This window comes from Somniosus microcephalus, chromosome 9 (genome assembly GCF_052327205.1).
Source record: "Somniosus microcephalus isolate GS21.2 chromosome 9, FLI_Smic_1.0, whole genome shotgun sequence".
NCBI lineage: Eukaryota > Metazoa > Chordata > Chondrichthyes > Squaliformes > Somniosidae > Somniosus > Somniosus microcephalus.
Window position 1 is genome coordinate 213,440,263 of NC_140995.1, and position 17,290 is coordinate 213,457,552.

The following is a 17,290-nucleotide window of genomic DNA, read 5'->3' on the forward strand; positions in this document are numbered from 1 at the left end:
AATTCAGTGGGTTGAGAACGGATCTGGCCCAGGTAAATTGGAATCAAAGATTGGCAGACAAAACTGTAATCGAACAATGGGCTGCCATTAAGGAGGAGATGGTTCGGGTACAGTCAAGGCACATTCCCACAAGATAGAAATGTAGGGCAACCAAAGCCACGGCTCCCTGGATGACGAAAGAAATAGAGAGTAAGATGAAGCAGAAAAAGGGGGTGTATGACAGATGTCAGGTTGAGAATACAAGTGAGAATCAGGCTGAAAATAGAAAGTTCAGAAGGTAAGTGAAATAGGAAATAAGAGAGACAAAGAGGGAGAGTATGAGAATAGACTGGCAGTTAACATAAAAGGGAATCCAAAAGTCTTCTATAGGCATATAAATAATAAACAGGTAGTAAGAGGAGGGGTGAGGCCAATTAAGGGCCAAAAAAGGAGACCTGTGCATGGAGGCAGAGGGCATGGTTGAGGTATTAAATGAGTATTTTGCATCTGTCTTCACCAAGGAAGAAGATGCTGTCAGAAGTCAGTGAAAGAGGAGGTAGTTAAGATACTGGGTGGGATAAAAATTGATAAAGAGGCACTCAAAAGGTTGGCTGTACTTAAAGTAGATAAGTCACCAGGACCAGATGGGATGCATCCTAGGATGCTGAGGGAGGTAAGGGTGAAAATTGCAGAGGTACTGGCCATAATCTTCCAATCCTCCTTGGATACGGGGGTAGTGCCAGAGGACTGGAGAATTGCAAACGTTACACCCTTGTTCAAAAAAGGATGCAAGGTTAAACCCATCAACTACAGGCCAGTCAGTTTAACCTCAGTTGTGGCAAAGCTTTTAGAAACGATAATCCGGGACAAAATTAAGTCACTTGGGCAAGTGTGGATTAATTAAGGAAAGCCAGCAATAGTGTTTAACTAACTTGATTAAGTTTTTTGACAAAGTAACAGAGGGTCGATGAGAGCAATGCAGTTGATGTGGTGAACATGGACTTCCAAAAGTTGAAGCCCATGGAATAAAAGGGACAGTGGCAGCATGGATACAAAAGTGACAGAAAACAGAGAGTAGTGGTGAAGTGTTGTTTATCGGACTGGAGGATGGTAAACACTGGTGTTCCCCAGGGTCGGTAGTAGGACCACTGCTTTTCTTGATATATATTAATGACTTGGACTTTGGTGTACAGGGCACAATTTTAAAATTTGCAGATGACACAAAACTTGGAAGTATAGTCAACAGTGAGGAGAATAGTGATAGACTTCAAGAGGACAGAGACAGGCTGGTGGAATGGGCGCACACATGGCAGATGAAATTTAATGCAGAAAGTGCAAAGTGATATATTTTGGTAGGAAGAACAAGGAGAGGTAATGTTATGAATCTTATGATCCATGAAGAAAGACTCATGAAACAACACTGGACGGCCAGCTGGTGGCGCCATCCAAGGAGTATAAATACTCGGGCGTGGGCCCAGCTTTCCCAGGACATTGTGTAAACAGGAACTAGTGAAAGATAACTAGACCTCCATGTTTTGAAACAAGTTGATTAAAGCCTTGCTTTATACTTGAACCAAGTGCGTAGTGAGGTTTATTACGTCAGGCAATATAAAGTAAAGGGTACAATTCTAAAGTGGGTGCATGAAGAAAGACCTGGGGGTAAATGTGCACAAATCTTTAAAGGTGGCAGGGCAGGTTGAGAAAGCGGCTAAAAAAGCATACGGGATCCTGGGCTCCATAAATAGAGGCATAGAGTGCAAAAGCAAGGAAGTTATGATGGACCTTTATAAAACACTGGCTCAGCCTCAACTAGAGTATTGTGTCCAATTCTGGGCACCGCACTTTAGGAAGGATGTGAAGGCCTTAAGAGAGGGTGCAGAAAAGATTTACAAGAATGGTTCCAGGGATGACGGACTTCCGTTATGGATAGACTGGGCAGCTGGGGTTGTTCTCCTTAAAGCAGAGAAGGTTGAGGAGAGATTTGGTAGAGGTGTTCAAAATCATGAGGGGTCTGGACAGAATAGAGAGAGAGAGAAATTGTTCCCACTTGCAGAAGGGTCGAGAATCAGAGGACACAGATTTAAGGTGTTTGGCAGAAGAACCAAAGGCGACATGAGGGATAGCTTTTTTTACGCAGCGAGTGGTTATGATCTGGAATGTACTGCCTGAAAGGGTGGTGGAGGCAGATTCAATCGTGGCTTTCAAAAGGGAATTGAATAAGTATCTGAAGAAAAAAATATGCAGGGCTAAGGGGAAAGGGCAGGGGAGTGGGACTAGCTTAAGTGCTCTTGCAGAGCTCGACGGGCCGAATGGCCTCCTTTTGTGCTGTAGGCATTCTATGATTCTAATCATATAAAGTTACAGCACAGAAACAGGTCATTCTGCCCATCGCGTCTGTGCTGTTGTTTCTCCTCCACATGAGCCACCTAGTCTAATCTCACTCTCCTGCTCGCCATCTGACTCATGTATCAATGGCCCTTTTAGAGGTTCTGACAGCATGGTTTTATTATATTGCTCTTTTTTCTGATTAAAAAAAAGTTTCAAGTATATCACTGCGCTACCCTGATGGTGCAATGGTAAATGCAGAGCCATACAGCCCAAGAAATCTCCCACTTCAGTGTCTGGTTATATGCTGTTAGTTCACTTCTAACAGGGTGAATGTAGGGACTACAATTAGCCTCAGTAGATCTAGGCTAGATGATGAGAGAAGATGGAAAAAAAAATCCATCAGGCAGAGTCAGCGGACTGCTGGGAGGGCAAGTGTGATACATCCCTTTATTGCAAGGGGGTTGGAGTATAAAAGCAGGGAAGTCCTGCTACAACTGTACAGGATATTGGCGAGACCACACCTTGAGTACTGCGTACAGTTTTGGTCTCCTTATTTAAGGAAGGATATACTTGCATTGGAGGCAGTTCAGAGACGATTCACTAGGTTAATTCTTGAGATGAGGGGGTTGACTTATGAAGAAAGGTTGAGCAGGTTGGGCCTGTACTCATTGGAATTTAGAAGAATGAGAGGTGATCTTATTGAAACATAAAAGATACTGAGGGTGCTCGACAAGGTAGATGCAGAGAGGATGTTTCCCCTCGTGGAGAAATCTAGAACTAGGGGGCATAGTTTCAGAATAAAGGGTCGCCCTTTTAGAACCGAGATGAGGAGGAACTTCTTCTCTCAGAGGGTCGTAAATCTGTGGCGTTCTCTGCCCCAGAGAGCTGTGGAGGCTGGGTCATTAAATACATTTAAGGTGGAGATAGACAGATTTTTACAAGATAAGGGAGTGAAGGGTTATGGGGAGCGGGCAGGGAAGTGGCTTTGAGCCCAAGATGGCGGAGCAGGCTCGAGGGGCCAAGTGGCCTATTCCTGCTCCTATTTCTTATGTTCTTATCCCCTCTCCCCAGATAGTCACTGCCTAGGCTCACACTGTTGAAAAGCGGCCACTTAGCCTAGATACCAGAGTGTTGCCACCATAACATTAGGAAAGAAGGGGTCGGGGGAGAAAAATTAGGAATAGAACATAAATCAAAATAATTTAAGTTACAGTGTTACAAAATCCAAGTTACTTCTTTTCGATAGCTTTTTGGCTGCGCATTGTTAAAATAAGCACCGAACTATTCGAACAGAGCTACTGACTATGGGTGGTCTTTCCCCAATGTGGATTTTATGGGGGTAATTTTAATCCAACCTTCCCAGTGGCAAATTGATGGGCTGGGATCAGCCGCCATTTGGAACGTAAAGTCGGGCGGGGTATAAAACGAGCGGCTGATCTGATCCAGTCAGTTCCCCGCCAGGTGGATTAGGTTAAATGAGAGTGTGATAAATCCCCTCTCCCATGTTAGGAAAACACACCCACAGTCAGTAATGCTGTGCAAACTAGTAGCTCAATACAATCTGCCCTTACAGGCATTTTCGTACAATCACCTGCAGCCTGCTTTCTACCAATATTAAAACATTGACTGATACAGGATTTTGGCACTACTGGGTAGTAACTCTGACCTCCAAGATCAAATACGAACGCTTAACATGCTTCTACATTCCCATGTGCGCTATTGTTACATAGGTTTTAACCTATTTATTTTGAATGCGTTAACGCCTACATAAAAATCGTGCACAGAAGAATGTAGAAGGAGAGTGCTAGGCTTTCGCAGATCATAATTTCTACCATTACAGCCTTTTTTATTTTGGCAAAGCAACGGATAGTAAACGTAGATCTTACGTGTAACCTCAACCGCTCTCCGTGAATAGGTTTTCTTCGCTGTGTAATGGACTGTTGGTTCAGAGTCCTCTCCATCACCGAATGCATTCCTGTATTCACCAACAAAAATAAGGCAATATGCTTAATGCACAAAAATAACACCAGCATATGTATTCTGGCATTTGGCCAACGCAGCTCTACTGTTGACACACTAAAGCTACTTGATACTTGCTTTTTTTTTGTGTGAAATCTAAATACTTTCTAGAAAAGAAAAATGAGTTTCCCAACTTTCTCAAAGTTATCTATAGTTGATGGGGTGAGGGAGCTGGTCCATGCCTCAAACCGCCACGAGAAGAGACACAATTTCCCATCCTTCTCAAACGAGGGAAATGCCTGAGGTGCATTCAGCGTTCCCACACAATGACATGGCGGAGACTGGGAACTCAGTGATGTTGGGGGAATTGAGAGTATAAACACATGCCCCGTTACTCTACAGTGCTAACCATTCCCGTTCTATCCATTGCTGTGCCAAGACAATGAGGTAGATTTTGACTTTGTGCGATAGCGTAAAGCGGGTGATAGCGAGTCGGCAGCCCGTTTTCACATCTCTCCAGAGTTTTATTTCCCTCGAGTATGATCAAAGAAACAGTATCAAAGCAACAAAAAAAAATCCATTCAAAAATATTACTGCTGCGACCAGCTCAAGTTCTGCAGGCTTCAAACAAGATGCATTGCTGCCACTATCAGCTGCTGCTGGCAATAGGTACACCTCTTTTATCTCAGCCTCACTTACACTGGGTGCAATGGCAGTATAAATCACGGGACTTCAGCCGAGCAGCACCACCCCCGTCGTTTGCATCAATTTAAAAGGAGCCCTCATATGAAAGGGCAGGCAGAGGAAATGAAGTCTCCAAACCTGGACCGGAAATTAGACTACTAGAAATACCGGAAGAAATGGGTCCCACCCCACCATATGCTCCTGCACTATTCTCACAACAATGAAATACTGGAAACAACAGGCAAATTCAGGGCTTTTTTCTTAAATAAAAGGAGGAATTGAAATTTAATGCTTTAAAACGTGATCGTAGAATCATACAGCACAGGAGGAGGCCATTCGGCCTATCGTGCCTGTGCCAGCTCTTTGAAAGAGCTCTCCAATTAGACCCACTCCAGAGCCCTGCCATTTTCTCCCCTTCAAGTATTTATCCAGTGCCCTTTTGAAAATTACAAAAAAAAAATTGGGCTGTAGGTTCTGCTTCACAACAAGCAGGGTATTATGCCACCAGTGCTGAAGGCTATTCCAAATCCTGCAAAAGACCGACACGTACTACTCACATGTTTATGGTTGTCTGGCACTCAAAAGAATACCACCCAGCCATCACAGGAGAGGGAGAGGGAGAGCGAGAGAAATCCATGATTCACTAATCAGCTAAAAGCAGCTGGAGTTAGAGAATCCATCCTCTGTTAGATCAACATTCTGTTTAAATGCATTTGAACCAAACAGCTGTAGTAATTATTTCCAGGCGTGCTCAGCTACACTTGATTAGTTAGAAAGACAAGTGAGATGATTGATTTTCAACAGGAAGTTTTGCTTTAATTTCTTGTTCTCAAGTTGACCAGTGATTCCTAGATCTCTCACCCATTGACTATAAATTGGCAAAAAAAGGTAGCCTAATGCCAAAATAAATCGCCACTGATTTCCTGAAGCCATTTATTGCATTTCACACAATTGAAAGCATTTATGTTCAGACTCCACCCCTTCAGAAACCTGGACAGTGAATAATGCCTAAACATGAAACAAAATACTAGGTAGGACGTCAACTGAAATAACTCCAATGCCAGGAATTTCCTTGGGGGAATCCTCCTGATCAACAGAAACCCCAGAAGGACGCACATACGGGATTTTCCACCCACCTTCTGCCGAAGCTACAGCGACCGACTGAGAGAGCCTCTGAGGAAACTGTTAGCGCAATGACACAAACTAGGGTTGCATTCCGTGGAATTTAGAAGATTAAGGGGTGATTTAATCGAAGTTTTCAAGATAGTAAGGGGAACTGATAGTGGAAATAGTTTCTCTACCCTGACTGGAGAATCTAGGATTCGGGGGCACAGCCGAAAAATTAGAACCAGGCCTTTCAGGAGTGAAATTAGGAAACACTTCTACACACAAAGGGTGGTAGAAGTTTGGAACTCTCTTCCACAAACGGCAATTGATGCTGGGTCAATTGTTAATTTTAAATTTGAGATTGATAAGATTTTTGTTAACCAAATGTACGGGTCAAAGGCGGGTATATGGAGTTAGGTCGCACGTCAGCCATGGTCTCATTGAATGGCGGAGCTGGCTCGAGAGGTTAAATAGCCTACTCCTGTTGCTATGCAAACATTAACTTTTTGCATAATGAGAAGATAGATACAGAAGAGGAAGGCCGTTTGGCCCATCTTAGCTCATCAATCTAGTAATGCTTCAATTCCGCACCCATCCGCCCCCCGCTACTGCAACTTTCTCTTAAATAATTAGAGGGCTTTTGCCTCCAGTATTCTACCTGGAAGTCCATTCCAAGTGTTGATCACTTTGAATGATGAACTTCCTGGCATTGATCCCAAATTTGCTTTTCATCAGCTTGCACCTGTGCTCCTTTGTCCTACTGTCATGGTTTACATCAAGTAGTGCTCTGAATATAAATCGAGATATCTTCTTTGCAGAAACACAGGTACTTCAGTCCACTCAAGACAACGTTTAACAAAAATATACGGAGTAAACTTCACAAATTAGTTATTAATCGGCATTTAGATGTAGACGATAACGTGCCCATTTCATAGCTTTAATGGACGGAAAATTGGGTGGGCCATGACACGGATCCCACAGTAGGAGTACGTGTTCGTAAAATCTACCCCGAGATTTTCTTTTCCCTGCTGCACTTGTCAAACATGTCCGTGGCTTCTTCAACAGTGAAGAACCATAGGAAGTCCAACTGAACAATAGAGCACACCCTGGGAATTAAGTTCCAGCTTTATCAGTAATGGGAATGCAACTTGTTTCAAGTTGCATCTCAGCCAAAGCCGCTGACCCTGAAACCTGGCCAGGTCATAATGGCAGTGCAAAAACCTGGCTTAGCATCAGCTCGAGCTTCTTTCCAATGTTTCCACACCGTCATTGGAACAAAAATGACACAGTCCACTCAGCCAAGCTCAACATTAGGAAAGCCTTAATTCTGAGCAATGATATTTTGCAGGGCGGGGGGGCAGAGAGCACAAAGCTCACCCAAAACCTGTTGTTGACGGTGCTGAAAACCGTCAATGATGTGATCACCAGGACAAGATAGCTGGGGAGACTTAACATCCTGTGAACGTTTACACTTAAAAAGGCAATTTGTTGCCCATCTATTGCAATTTTGCTTAAGAAAAATCCTAGAGGCAGTGAAAGTCCTGGTTTCTCAGCAATAACAAATTGCTCGGGCCACCGACAAATACATTCATCCATCTACGCTTTGCGCTTTAAATATGTGCCAAAAGATAACCTTCCAAGTCTGGGCTTTCAGTTGGCTGGAAAAACAACCATTAAAACCCTAATTTTAAAACCTTGTCCCGACTTCCCAAGCAGGAAGTGCAAGCCAGGCGGTGTGGGGGGGGGGGGGGGGGGGGGGGGGAAAGAGGGTGAAGAAAATGATCAAGTAAGAAGTTTAAAATTTGATTTACTCAGACAATAAAAGTTAGAAAAGATAAACTCGACTGGATTGGATTAAATAGTAAAAAGCAAAATTAAAGTTAAGAAATAAAATCATGTCTTTATGACATTCAAGGATTTCATTTTAGTGCACCGACTAACCCATTCACATTAAATTCTTGCTTACGCTGGTTTTACAGATCATTAGTCCATTTAATAAACAGGTTAATGGGGTTAAACTAGCAGAGATGGGAATTTAATGTGAATGTGGTGAATCAGTGCACTAAAGAAAGCACATTAAGACAATCAAACTTCACGGAGGGAAAAAATCTAACAAGAGGGATAGCATGAGCAGTGCTAAAGTGATTACATTTAATTTTTATGGGGTAGATGGAGAGAAACTATTTCCTCTGGTGGGGGGAGTCCAGAACAAGGGGGCATAAACCTAAAATTAGAGCTAGGCCGTTCAAGGGTGATGTCAGGAAGCATTTCTTCACACAAAGGGTAGTGCAAATCTGGAACCCTTCCCCCCACCCCCCAAAAAGCTGTCGCGTCTGTCAATTGAAAATTTCGAAATGGAGACTGATAGTTTTGTTAGACAAGAGTATTAAGGGTTACAGAACCAAGGCGGGTAGATGGAGTTTAGATACAGATCAGCCATGATCTAACTGAATGGCAGAACAGGCTCAAGGAGCTGAATGGCACACACTTGTTCCAATGTTTATTTTGGCAGCTTACAGTTAACATTCAAGTAATGGATTTTAAACTTGTCGCTGCAATATCTTATTTTTAACATCTCGCTGTGCGATTGCCAGAGAGGCAGGATATTCCCTGGAGCCGTTGGCAGCCCAGGGGTTAACCTGTTCCTTTGAAACTGAATGCCAAATTTCCATGGCCTAATCCTGCTGAAAGTAGAAATTCCTAAAATTCTTGGCAATGAAAGAATTAAAAGGCGTAACAGAATGTCAAAATAGAAGGATATCCTGGTCGTGCCATTCTGATGAAAGCCATTTCTGCAGCACAAGTAAACAAAGAGCCAGATTTTGCTGTAGCAGGGCATCTAACAGCGTCTGCCGTTAGTTAGATTTGCCCCTGCAGCCTTCTGCTTAAAAAACTTTTGCTCACAAAAATTGGGGATAAAACATTCTTTCTAAGCTCTGACCTTGCTCGAGGCTTTTATATTTTGTGCTCTAGTCCCATTTGCATTGTCCCAAGTTTTCAACAGCCTTCATGATTTGTATCATATCAAAAACAAATTATTTTGTTCAAAACTAATAGGGTTTTACTCACACCAATTTCTCTTTTGGCACATACAAGAAAGGAAAGAAGCCCAATTACTCGAACTTCAGCCATTTGTTCAATGGAGGCAAGAACCATAGAACTTTAGGAGGAGGCCATTTGACCCATCATATCTATGTTGGCTCTTGGATAGCACAATTCAAAACTAATGCTTTTCCCATAGCCTTCTATCTTCAATCGGCATCAAATATTTATCCAATTTTCCTGTATAAGATTGTTTAGTCATAGATTAGTGTTGATAGTGGGGTTTGAGGCAAGGCCAAACTCTAGTTTATTTAAGAATCTGGTATCATTTGCATCAAAAGATATCTTTTAGCTATGTTTTCTCACTGTGCCCCACACTTATAATCCTGCCATTTTTCCCACAATCTACTGATTCTCATTCATCTCGTAAAAAAAAACTTCTTTGGGCATCTCAATATAACCAGACATTTGTTTAATCCTTCACTTGTATTCCAAACCAAACCAATAAAGGGATTTTCTCTGGGATGGCTAAGAATCCACAGGCACTGAAGCCTGGCCTGGCCAATCACCAGAGACTGCTTCCATTTTTACTGGCACTGGGCTTGCGGGTAACAGTTAACGGCATTTCTCTTTCTTTCACAAGAAATCTGCAGAAATATACCTCAAAGTTTTAATGGTTGAAGTGTCATAAACCAACAATACTGACCCAAACTTAGTCTCTTTCATCCGCTTTTTGATAGCTGCATACATGAACGCTACTATAATAATTATGCCGCTGGCACAAGCTATTCCAATTAGCACCATTAGGGAGCGGTCAATGTTACTGCCATCAGCTGCCGCTGAGGTTGAGAATGGTGAAAGGATCTCACCTGCAAGTAAATGAATACATTGGGGAAATTAGCTTCAGAGTCACATGACTATTAAATCAATATAAATGGTTTATATACAATTACACAGCAAGTATAGGACTTTCTTTTTTCAAAAGGGGCTATGCTTTGACTTTTTGTAACTTCTGAAAAGACTGCAATGTGACAACAACTTGCTCTTTTCTATCCCCCCTAATGTAGGACAACATCTCTGAGTACTTTACAAGAGGGTAAGGACAGCACAGAGCAGATAACAGAAAAGATTAAGTAGGGTGAATCGAAAGCACGGTTAAAAAGATGAGTCTTGGAGGCTTTTGGAGGAAAGGAGCGAGGTACCGAGGCACATCATAGTGTGATACCACTTTCCAGAAATATGGCACAGATCTTGCTGTAATAGTAGAGAGGAGCAGTATTAGAAACCAGTGCCAACCAGGAGGTTTTCAAAATTACTTTGATAAAGTCCCAAATAAGAGGTCAGTGTGCAAAATTAAAGCACATGGGATTGGGGGTAATATACTGGCATGGACTGAAAATTGGTTAACAGACAGGAAAGAGAGAGTAGGAATAAATGGGTCTTTTTCAGGGTGGCAGGCAGTGACGAGTGGGGCACCGCAGGGATCAGCGCTTAGGCCCCAGCTATTCACAATATAGATCAATGATTTGGATGAGGGAACCAAATGTAATATTTCCAAGTTTGCTGACGACATGAAACTAGGTGAGATTGTGAGTTGTGAAGAGGATGCCAAGAGGCTTCAAGGCGATTTAGACAAGTTGAGTGAGTAGGCAAATACATGGCAGATGCAGTATAACGTGGATAAATGTGAAGTTATCCACTTCGGTAGGAAAAACAGAAAGGTAGAGTATTATTTAAGTGGTGATAGATTGGGAATTGTTGATGTACAAAGGGACCTGGGTGTCCTTATACGCCAGTCACTGAAAGCAAACATGCAGGTGCAGCAAGCAGTTAGGAAGGCAAATGGTATGTTGGCCTTCATTGCAAGAGGATTTGAGCACAGCAGCAACGATGTCTTACTACAGTTATACAGGGCCTTGGTAAGACCACACCTGGAGTACTGTGTACAGTTTTGGTCTCCTTACCTAAGAAAGGATATACTTACCAAAGAGGGAGTGCAGCAAAGGTTCACCAGACTGATTCCTGGGATGGCAGGATTGTCGTATGAGGAAAGATTGGGTTGACTAGACCTGTATTCACTAGAGTTTAGAAGAATGAGAGGGGATCTCGTGGAAAGGTATAAAATTCTGACAGGGCTAGACAGGCTGGATGCAGGGAGGATGTTTCCCCTGGCTGGAGGGTCTAGAACGAGGGGTCACAGTCTCAGGATACGGGGTAGGACATTTAGAATGGAGATGAGGAGAAATTTCTTCACTCAGCGTGGTGAACCTGTGGAATTCTCTACCACAGAAGGCTGTGGAGGCCAAGTCACTGAATATATTTAAGAAGGAGATAGATAGATTTCTCAACACAAAAGGCATCAAGGGGTATGGGGAGAGAGTGGGAATATGGTATTGAGATAGAGGATCAGCCATGAACATATTGAATGGCGGAGCAGGCTCGAAGGGCCGAATGGCCTACTCCTGCTCCTATTTTTCTATGTTTCTATGCTGAACCCAGGGAATTTGCAGTGGGATCCCAGTGAGCTGTACAGTGGGTCAGAACCAATTGTCCCATTGATGGGGTTGATGTCTTTGAAAATGGACAGCTGCAAATATGTGAACGCGGTTGGCTACTCCCCAAAACTCCCCAGCATCTCTCAGACACGCCAGGGCTGCAGTTATAATTAATTGGCTATGTGTAGCAGCACAGATGATCTTCCAATCATACTGACAGTATCATCCCTTCAGGTATCCCCTTCCGTGGCCAAAACCCAATGGATTCACTGACCCACATCTTAATTTTTATTATCCCCCTTTCTTCCTAGTTGTATCTGGGACACACACCATCCTGCAAGGCAGAGGTTGGATGAGCACTTGTGAACCTCACCACTCTTGCACTGGATGGGAAGGAGTTGGCGGAGAGCTCCACAAGGGGATTCCTGTAGGGGAACTGTCACGTACAGCTCGTGACTTACCTAGACATCCAGGTCAAGCATGGGAACTTCACTACATGGGGGAAACCCAGATGAAACCACAAGCTACAGCTCCAACACACCAGATTGGTGTTCAATTCATTGTGCCATCTTTAAGAAGCAAGTCTTAAAAATTGCGCAAGGACACAAATCACAGAGTCGTAATTGTCCTAACGAGAGTGCCGAGTTAACAGCTGGACCAGATAGGCCAACATTCTGGCCTTTACTCATTTTAGCAAGAGTAGACGCGAGTAAAACGTCAAGTCTTTGCATCCGTTCTCTTCACTTAAAATTAGTGAAGGCAGGAATTTTGGTGCCAGATTTGTAAAAGAATAAAAATAACAATTTTTTGTTGTAGTTTATACACTTGAGTGATGCTTTTTCAGTTAAAACCGCGTAATAAATGTGAACATTCAGAAATATCACGATTTCACCCGACTGATCGCATTGAAATTTTGCACAATACAAATCAATAATTACCATTGCTTGCAACAAACACGCGTACTGGATCACTGTAAGGCCCAATGCCAGTGCTGGTATATGCTGCCACCTGCGCCGTGTATGTAACGTTTATTGCCACAACATCAATAATGCCTCGGTTAACTGTCTGATTGCCACACAGTTCAAGTGATTTTATAACCTGGGAAGGAGAAAAGACAAATAAAAATGGCTTAATAAGTAATACTGCACATTGAGAGATTGACATTGTGACCCCAAAGATTAAGGAGTATCCAACCTTCTGACTATCCACAATGCAGACTGTGAAGACACATCCTGGACAGAAGCAAAATACAGGACGTCATCAGATAGGTTCAGATAAGGAAGGCCCTTTGATCTCTTCCATCCAAAATACCAACTCTGATTGTTATGTCTTCTAGCGCTCGTAGTGCTTTGTAAAGACGCCTCTGGACTCGGTAGTTTGTAATTATAAACTACTATTTTATTTGAGTTGTAATGGCTGCCTGCCGCATGGTGCGGGGTGATATTTCCAAGTGCCTGTGCACTACTTTCCCAGCATCGTAGTGCTGCTACACTTGATTTGAGTGTTAGTACACTTGTGCAATGTAGTCCCAACATAACTATGTAACATCCCTCTTTCCCAACAAAACTAATTACATCAATTTTCTATTTTACAATGTTTCCAGTTGAATAACGCTAACAAAAATACAGAACGTGAGCTTTCTTTGCTCAATTTATATACAGATATTTGTCCATGTTGTTTTATTGTTCGGTGCGAATTTTAATTGTCTTTATAATTATTCGCGATACCGCTCAGGTGGTTGTATGTTACTCCTCCATCTTGTGGACATGGCTGTAACTATTCCTTTCTGCAGTGTTTTGGTGTGTTCTTTTCTTGTTGCCGGTGCTGTCATGTTTGGCTCTGGAGAGTGCATGTTTGCAGTTGTTGTATTTGAGGTGTTTGTTTCTGGCGTTATATTGTTTTCCGTGTCTGGTACCGTAACTGCTGTTAATGTTGTCCGCTGTTTGACAGCTTCAGGTGAGGGTCTGATATGGATCCTGTTTCGCCTGTATTGGTTTCCAGGTTCTGTCTCTACCAAGTAAGATCTTGGAGTATCAGCTTTTCCAATAACCTTGGCTGGACTCCATGTTCTCAACAATGGATCTTGTATATGCACAGATTGCCCATTTAGCAGCTCCGGTAGTGGTTTTGCATGCTTGTTATAGTGTGTGCTCCCCGTAGCTTGTGTTTCCATCAGCTTCTGCCGAACGTCCTCTTGGTCCTGGGGAGGATATATCTTTGCTGGTAGAGTTGTTTTGTATTTTCTACTGTTTAGTAGTTCTGCTGGTGATTTCGAGTCTGCTCTCAAAGGTGTCGATCTGATTGCCAAAAGGGCGAGGTCTTGGTCTTCTCCCATCTCCTTGCTTTTAATGAGAGCTCTTTTGACTGTTTGGATCTGTCTTTCAATAAATCCATGTCCCCTTGGGTAATGTGGGGATGAGGTAATTATTTTAAATCTGTATTTTCCAGCCAGTGCTCTGAATTCGCTGGAGGTGAATTGTGTCCCATTGTCGCAGATGACCTTCTCTGGGATGCCCTGTTCTGCGAATAGGTTTTTCGCAATTTTTGTGATTGTTGTGGCTCTCATGTCGTTTATCCTTCTGACAAAAGGAAATTTTGAGTAGTAGTCTGCTACTATGATGTACCACTCCTGGTTGCACAGGAACAGATCTGTTCCGACCGTGTGCCATGGTCTCGGGGGTACTTCCATTTGAATCATCTTCTGCTGTGCGTTTCGGTATTTCGGGCATATGGAGACCATTTGTTCTATGCTTTTGTACGTGCCTATCCAGTACACAGCTGATCTGGCTCTTCATTTACATTTCTCCATCCCCATATGGCCTTGGTGTATTAAGCGGAGAAGTTCTGTTTGCATCGTTTTTGGTATTATGATTCTTGAGCCAGCAAGGAAAACACCGTCCTCCACCGAGATGTCGTCTCTGATCGTCCAGTACTGTCGGATTTGGTTTTGGACCTGCTGGATCTTCTCCGGCCACCCCTGTATTACCTGTTGCATGAGTAGTAGCAACTCCTCTTCTTTACCAGTCTCCTCGTGAATTTGGCTAAGCTTTGTGGGAGTAACATTTACGAGGTGGTGTATTTTTACTGTCAGGCCCTTCATCTCGTGTTTTTCGTGTGGTGACAATCGAGACAATGCATCTGCCAGTGCCATTTCTTTTCCTGGCCGGTATTTTAATTCAAAGTCGTAACTTTGGAGTCTTAACAGTAACCTTTGCAGTCTTGCTGGGGCCTTGCTTAGGTTTTTCTTGTAAATTTGTTCGAGTGGACGATGGTCACTCTCTACCTCGAATTTTCTTCCGTATAAGTAGGTGTGGAACTTTTCGCATCCGTATACTACTGCCAATAGCTCTCTTTCGATGTTTGCGTATCTTGTCTCTGCTGATGTCAATGCCTTTGATGCAAAAGCTATTGGTTTTCCTTCCTGCACGAGGGCTGCCCCATGCCCCCTGGTAGAGGCATCTACCTGTAGGGTGACAGGTTTTTTTCTATCGTAATAAGACAGGCTGGTTTCTTTACATAATAATCCCTTTAGGTGTTTGAAGTTCCTCTCATGGGATTCTGACCATTGGTATTCGGTGTCTTCTTTTAGTAATTCTCTTAGGTTCGCGGTGTAGTCTGACATGTTCGGGATGAAAGAGCTCATATACTGGACCAAGCCGAGGTAGCTTCTCAGCTCCTTCTTGTCGTTTGGAGGTTTCATCTCTGCTATCGCCTTGACCTTTTCGGGATTAGGCTCGACACCCTCCGGTGTGTAGATCATGCCAAAAAATTTGCATTTCGTACTTTTAACGATGCACTTCTCGGCGTTCAGCTTGATGTCAGCCATTCTGGTGCGCTCCATGGCCTCGTGCAAGTGCACGTCGTGGTCTCTTTCATTTGTTCCGTAAACTTGGATGTCATCAGTGATTCCAATGGCTCCTTCACAGCCTTTGTATGTTTCATCGATCTTTTGTTGGAAGATGTCTTGGCTGACTTTCAACCCGAATGGTAGCCGCAGGAATTTATAACGCCCCAATGGTGTATTAAAAGTCATCAGGTTAGTTGATTCTTCGTCCAGTTTTACGTTCCAGTAGCCGTTTCTGGCATCCAGTTTGGAGAAGACTTTGGCTCCTGCCAGTGCTGGTGTGATTTCTTCTAATGTTGGTGTGGGGTAGTGATCCCGCTTTATTGCTTGGTTTAAGTCTTTGGGGTCCAGACAGATTCTGAGCCGCCCGTTCGGCTTTTCCCGTACCACAATCGAGTTTACCCAGTCTGTGGGTTCAGTGACCTTTGCGATTATTTCTTTCTCTTCCATTTCTTTTAGTTCGGTGTATAATTTTTCTTTTAGCTCGATGGGTATTTTTCTTGGGAGCGTGGATGACGGGTTTTACCTCTGGATCTATTGTTATATGGTACTTGAACTCCCCAAAGCATCCTACAGTGTCATCAAAACACTCTGGATACATGTCCATCAAATGTTTCGTGTCCATGATTTGTGGACGATTTTCCAGTGGGATGTTGCTGTCGACTTTCAGTGATGTTTTTGCTAGTTCGTGGTTTACCGAGATTAACCCCAGCTTCTCGCAGCTGTTTAGTCCCAGGATCGCCAGTCCCTCGGAGTCGGTCACATAGAACATGCAGTTGATGTTTCTGCTTTTGTGTGTTCCTTTTATATAGGTTGTTCCGAGTTGTCTGATCTCGCTCCTCCCATACGCTGTCAGCGTGACGTTGTTTGCTTTTAACCATCCTCTTTTCGGGTATCTATCTTCGCCTAAGTTTTCGGGGAAGATCCTCTGGTATAGCCTCAGTGGAAGGATGTTGCTCTGAGCTCCTGTGTCCAACTTTACTTTTAGAGTGACGGTTGTGGGCTGTCCTTCGATCCTCTTTTTAATCTGGATGATAGTGTGCCATTCTTTCTTTGGGGTGCTTTCCGCTCTGGACGTTTCGTGTAAGAGAACCTTTATGGTTTCAATGTTCAGAGCTTTGTCGTACCCGCAGTCTTCGTCATCTTGCTCACCTATGGTATGGATTTTATTTTTCTTTTGTTGGTTCTGCTGTCCGCCTCTGCTTTCGGTGTGTAGCCCCTCTCTTTTAGCTCTGCACATCTTTTGCCAGTGGTTTGCTTTACCACACGTGTTGCAGCTTGTTCCGTACGCTGGGCATTTTCTTCTGTCTGTGTAGTCGTGTTGTCTTCCGCAGTTTCTACACGTATTCTTCCCGCTGTCATATACTTGTTTTTGTGTGCTGTGCTTTTCGCGCACTGCATCTACTCTGTGATCCGGTTCGGGAGTTGTCCGCACGTCAGCCGTATGAGTATTCAGCGTTTTCATCTGTTGTTTTATGGCTTCGTGAGCCCTCGCTGTATCTATGGCTTCTGATATTCCGAGCTTTTCTTTTCCTATTAGTTCTTTTTGCACTTCTGTATGTGCTGATCCCCATATTAATTGGTCTACCAGCCTTTCTTCTAGTTCCGTAAACTTGCATTTGCTGGCTTTGTTTTTTAATCTCGTCAGGAAATTGTCAGCCGTTTCACCAGGTTCCTGTCTTAAGCTTTGGAATTTATACCTGTGTATGCGATGGTTTGATTTAGGCTCGAGATGGTTACTGAACTTTTCATAAATCTCCGTAGGGTTCGTTTTATCCTCTTCGGATAAACTCCAGCTGTTAAAGATCTAAGCTTTTTTCTCCCGCCCACAGTAGAATGTAGCTGACTTTTT

The 17,290-nt window shown here is 43.3% G+C and overlaps 1 protein-coding gene across 1 annotated transcript in view; it reads right to left on the reverse strand.

Annotated features, from left to right (window-relative positions):
• Positions 1–17,290, reverse strand: part of mertka (c-mer proto-oncogene tyrosine kinase a) — a 168,639-nt gene that overhangs the window by 26,961 nt on the left and 124,388 nt on the right. Inside the window, exons 9-11 of the mRNA XM_085997870.1 lie at positions 12,533–12,692; positions 9,806–9,968; positions 4,194–4,282 (exon numbers count right to left, since the gene is read on the reverse strand). Of these exons, the coding sequence (XP_085853996.1) occupies positions 4,194–4,282; positions 9,806–9,968; positions 12,533–12,692 (412 nt within the window). The remainder of the gene's footprint in view (positions 1–4,193; positions 4,283–9,805; positions 9,969–12,532; positions 12,693–17,290) is intronic.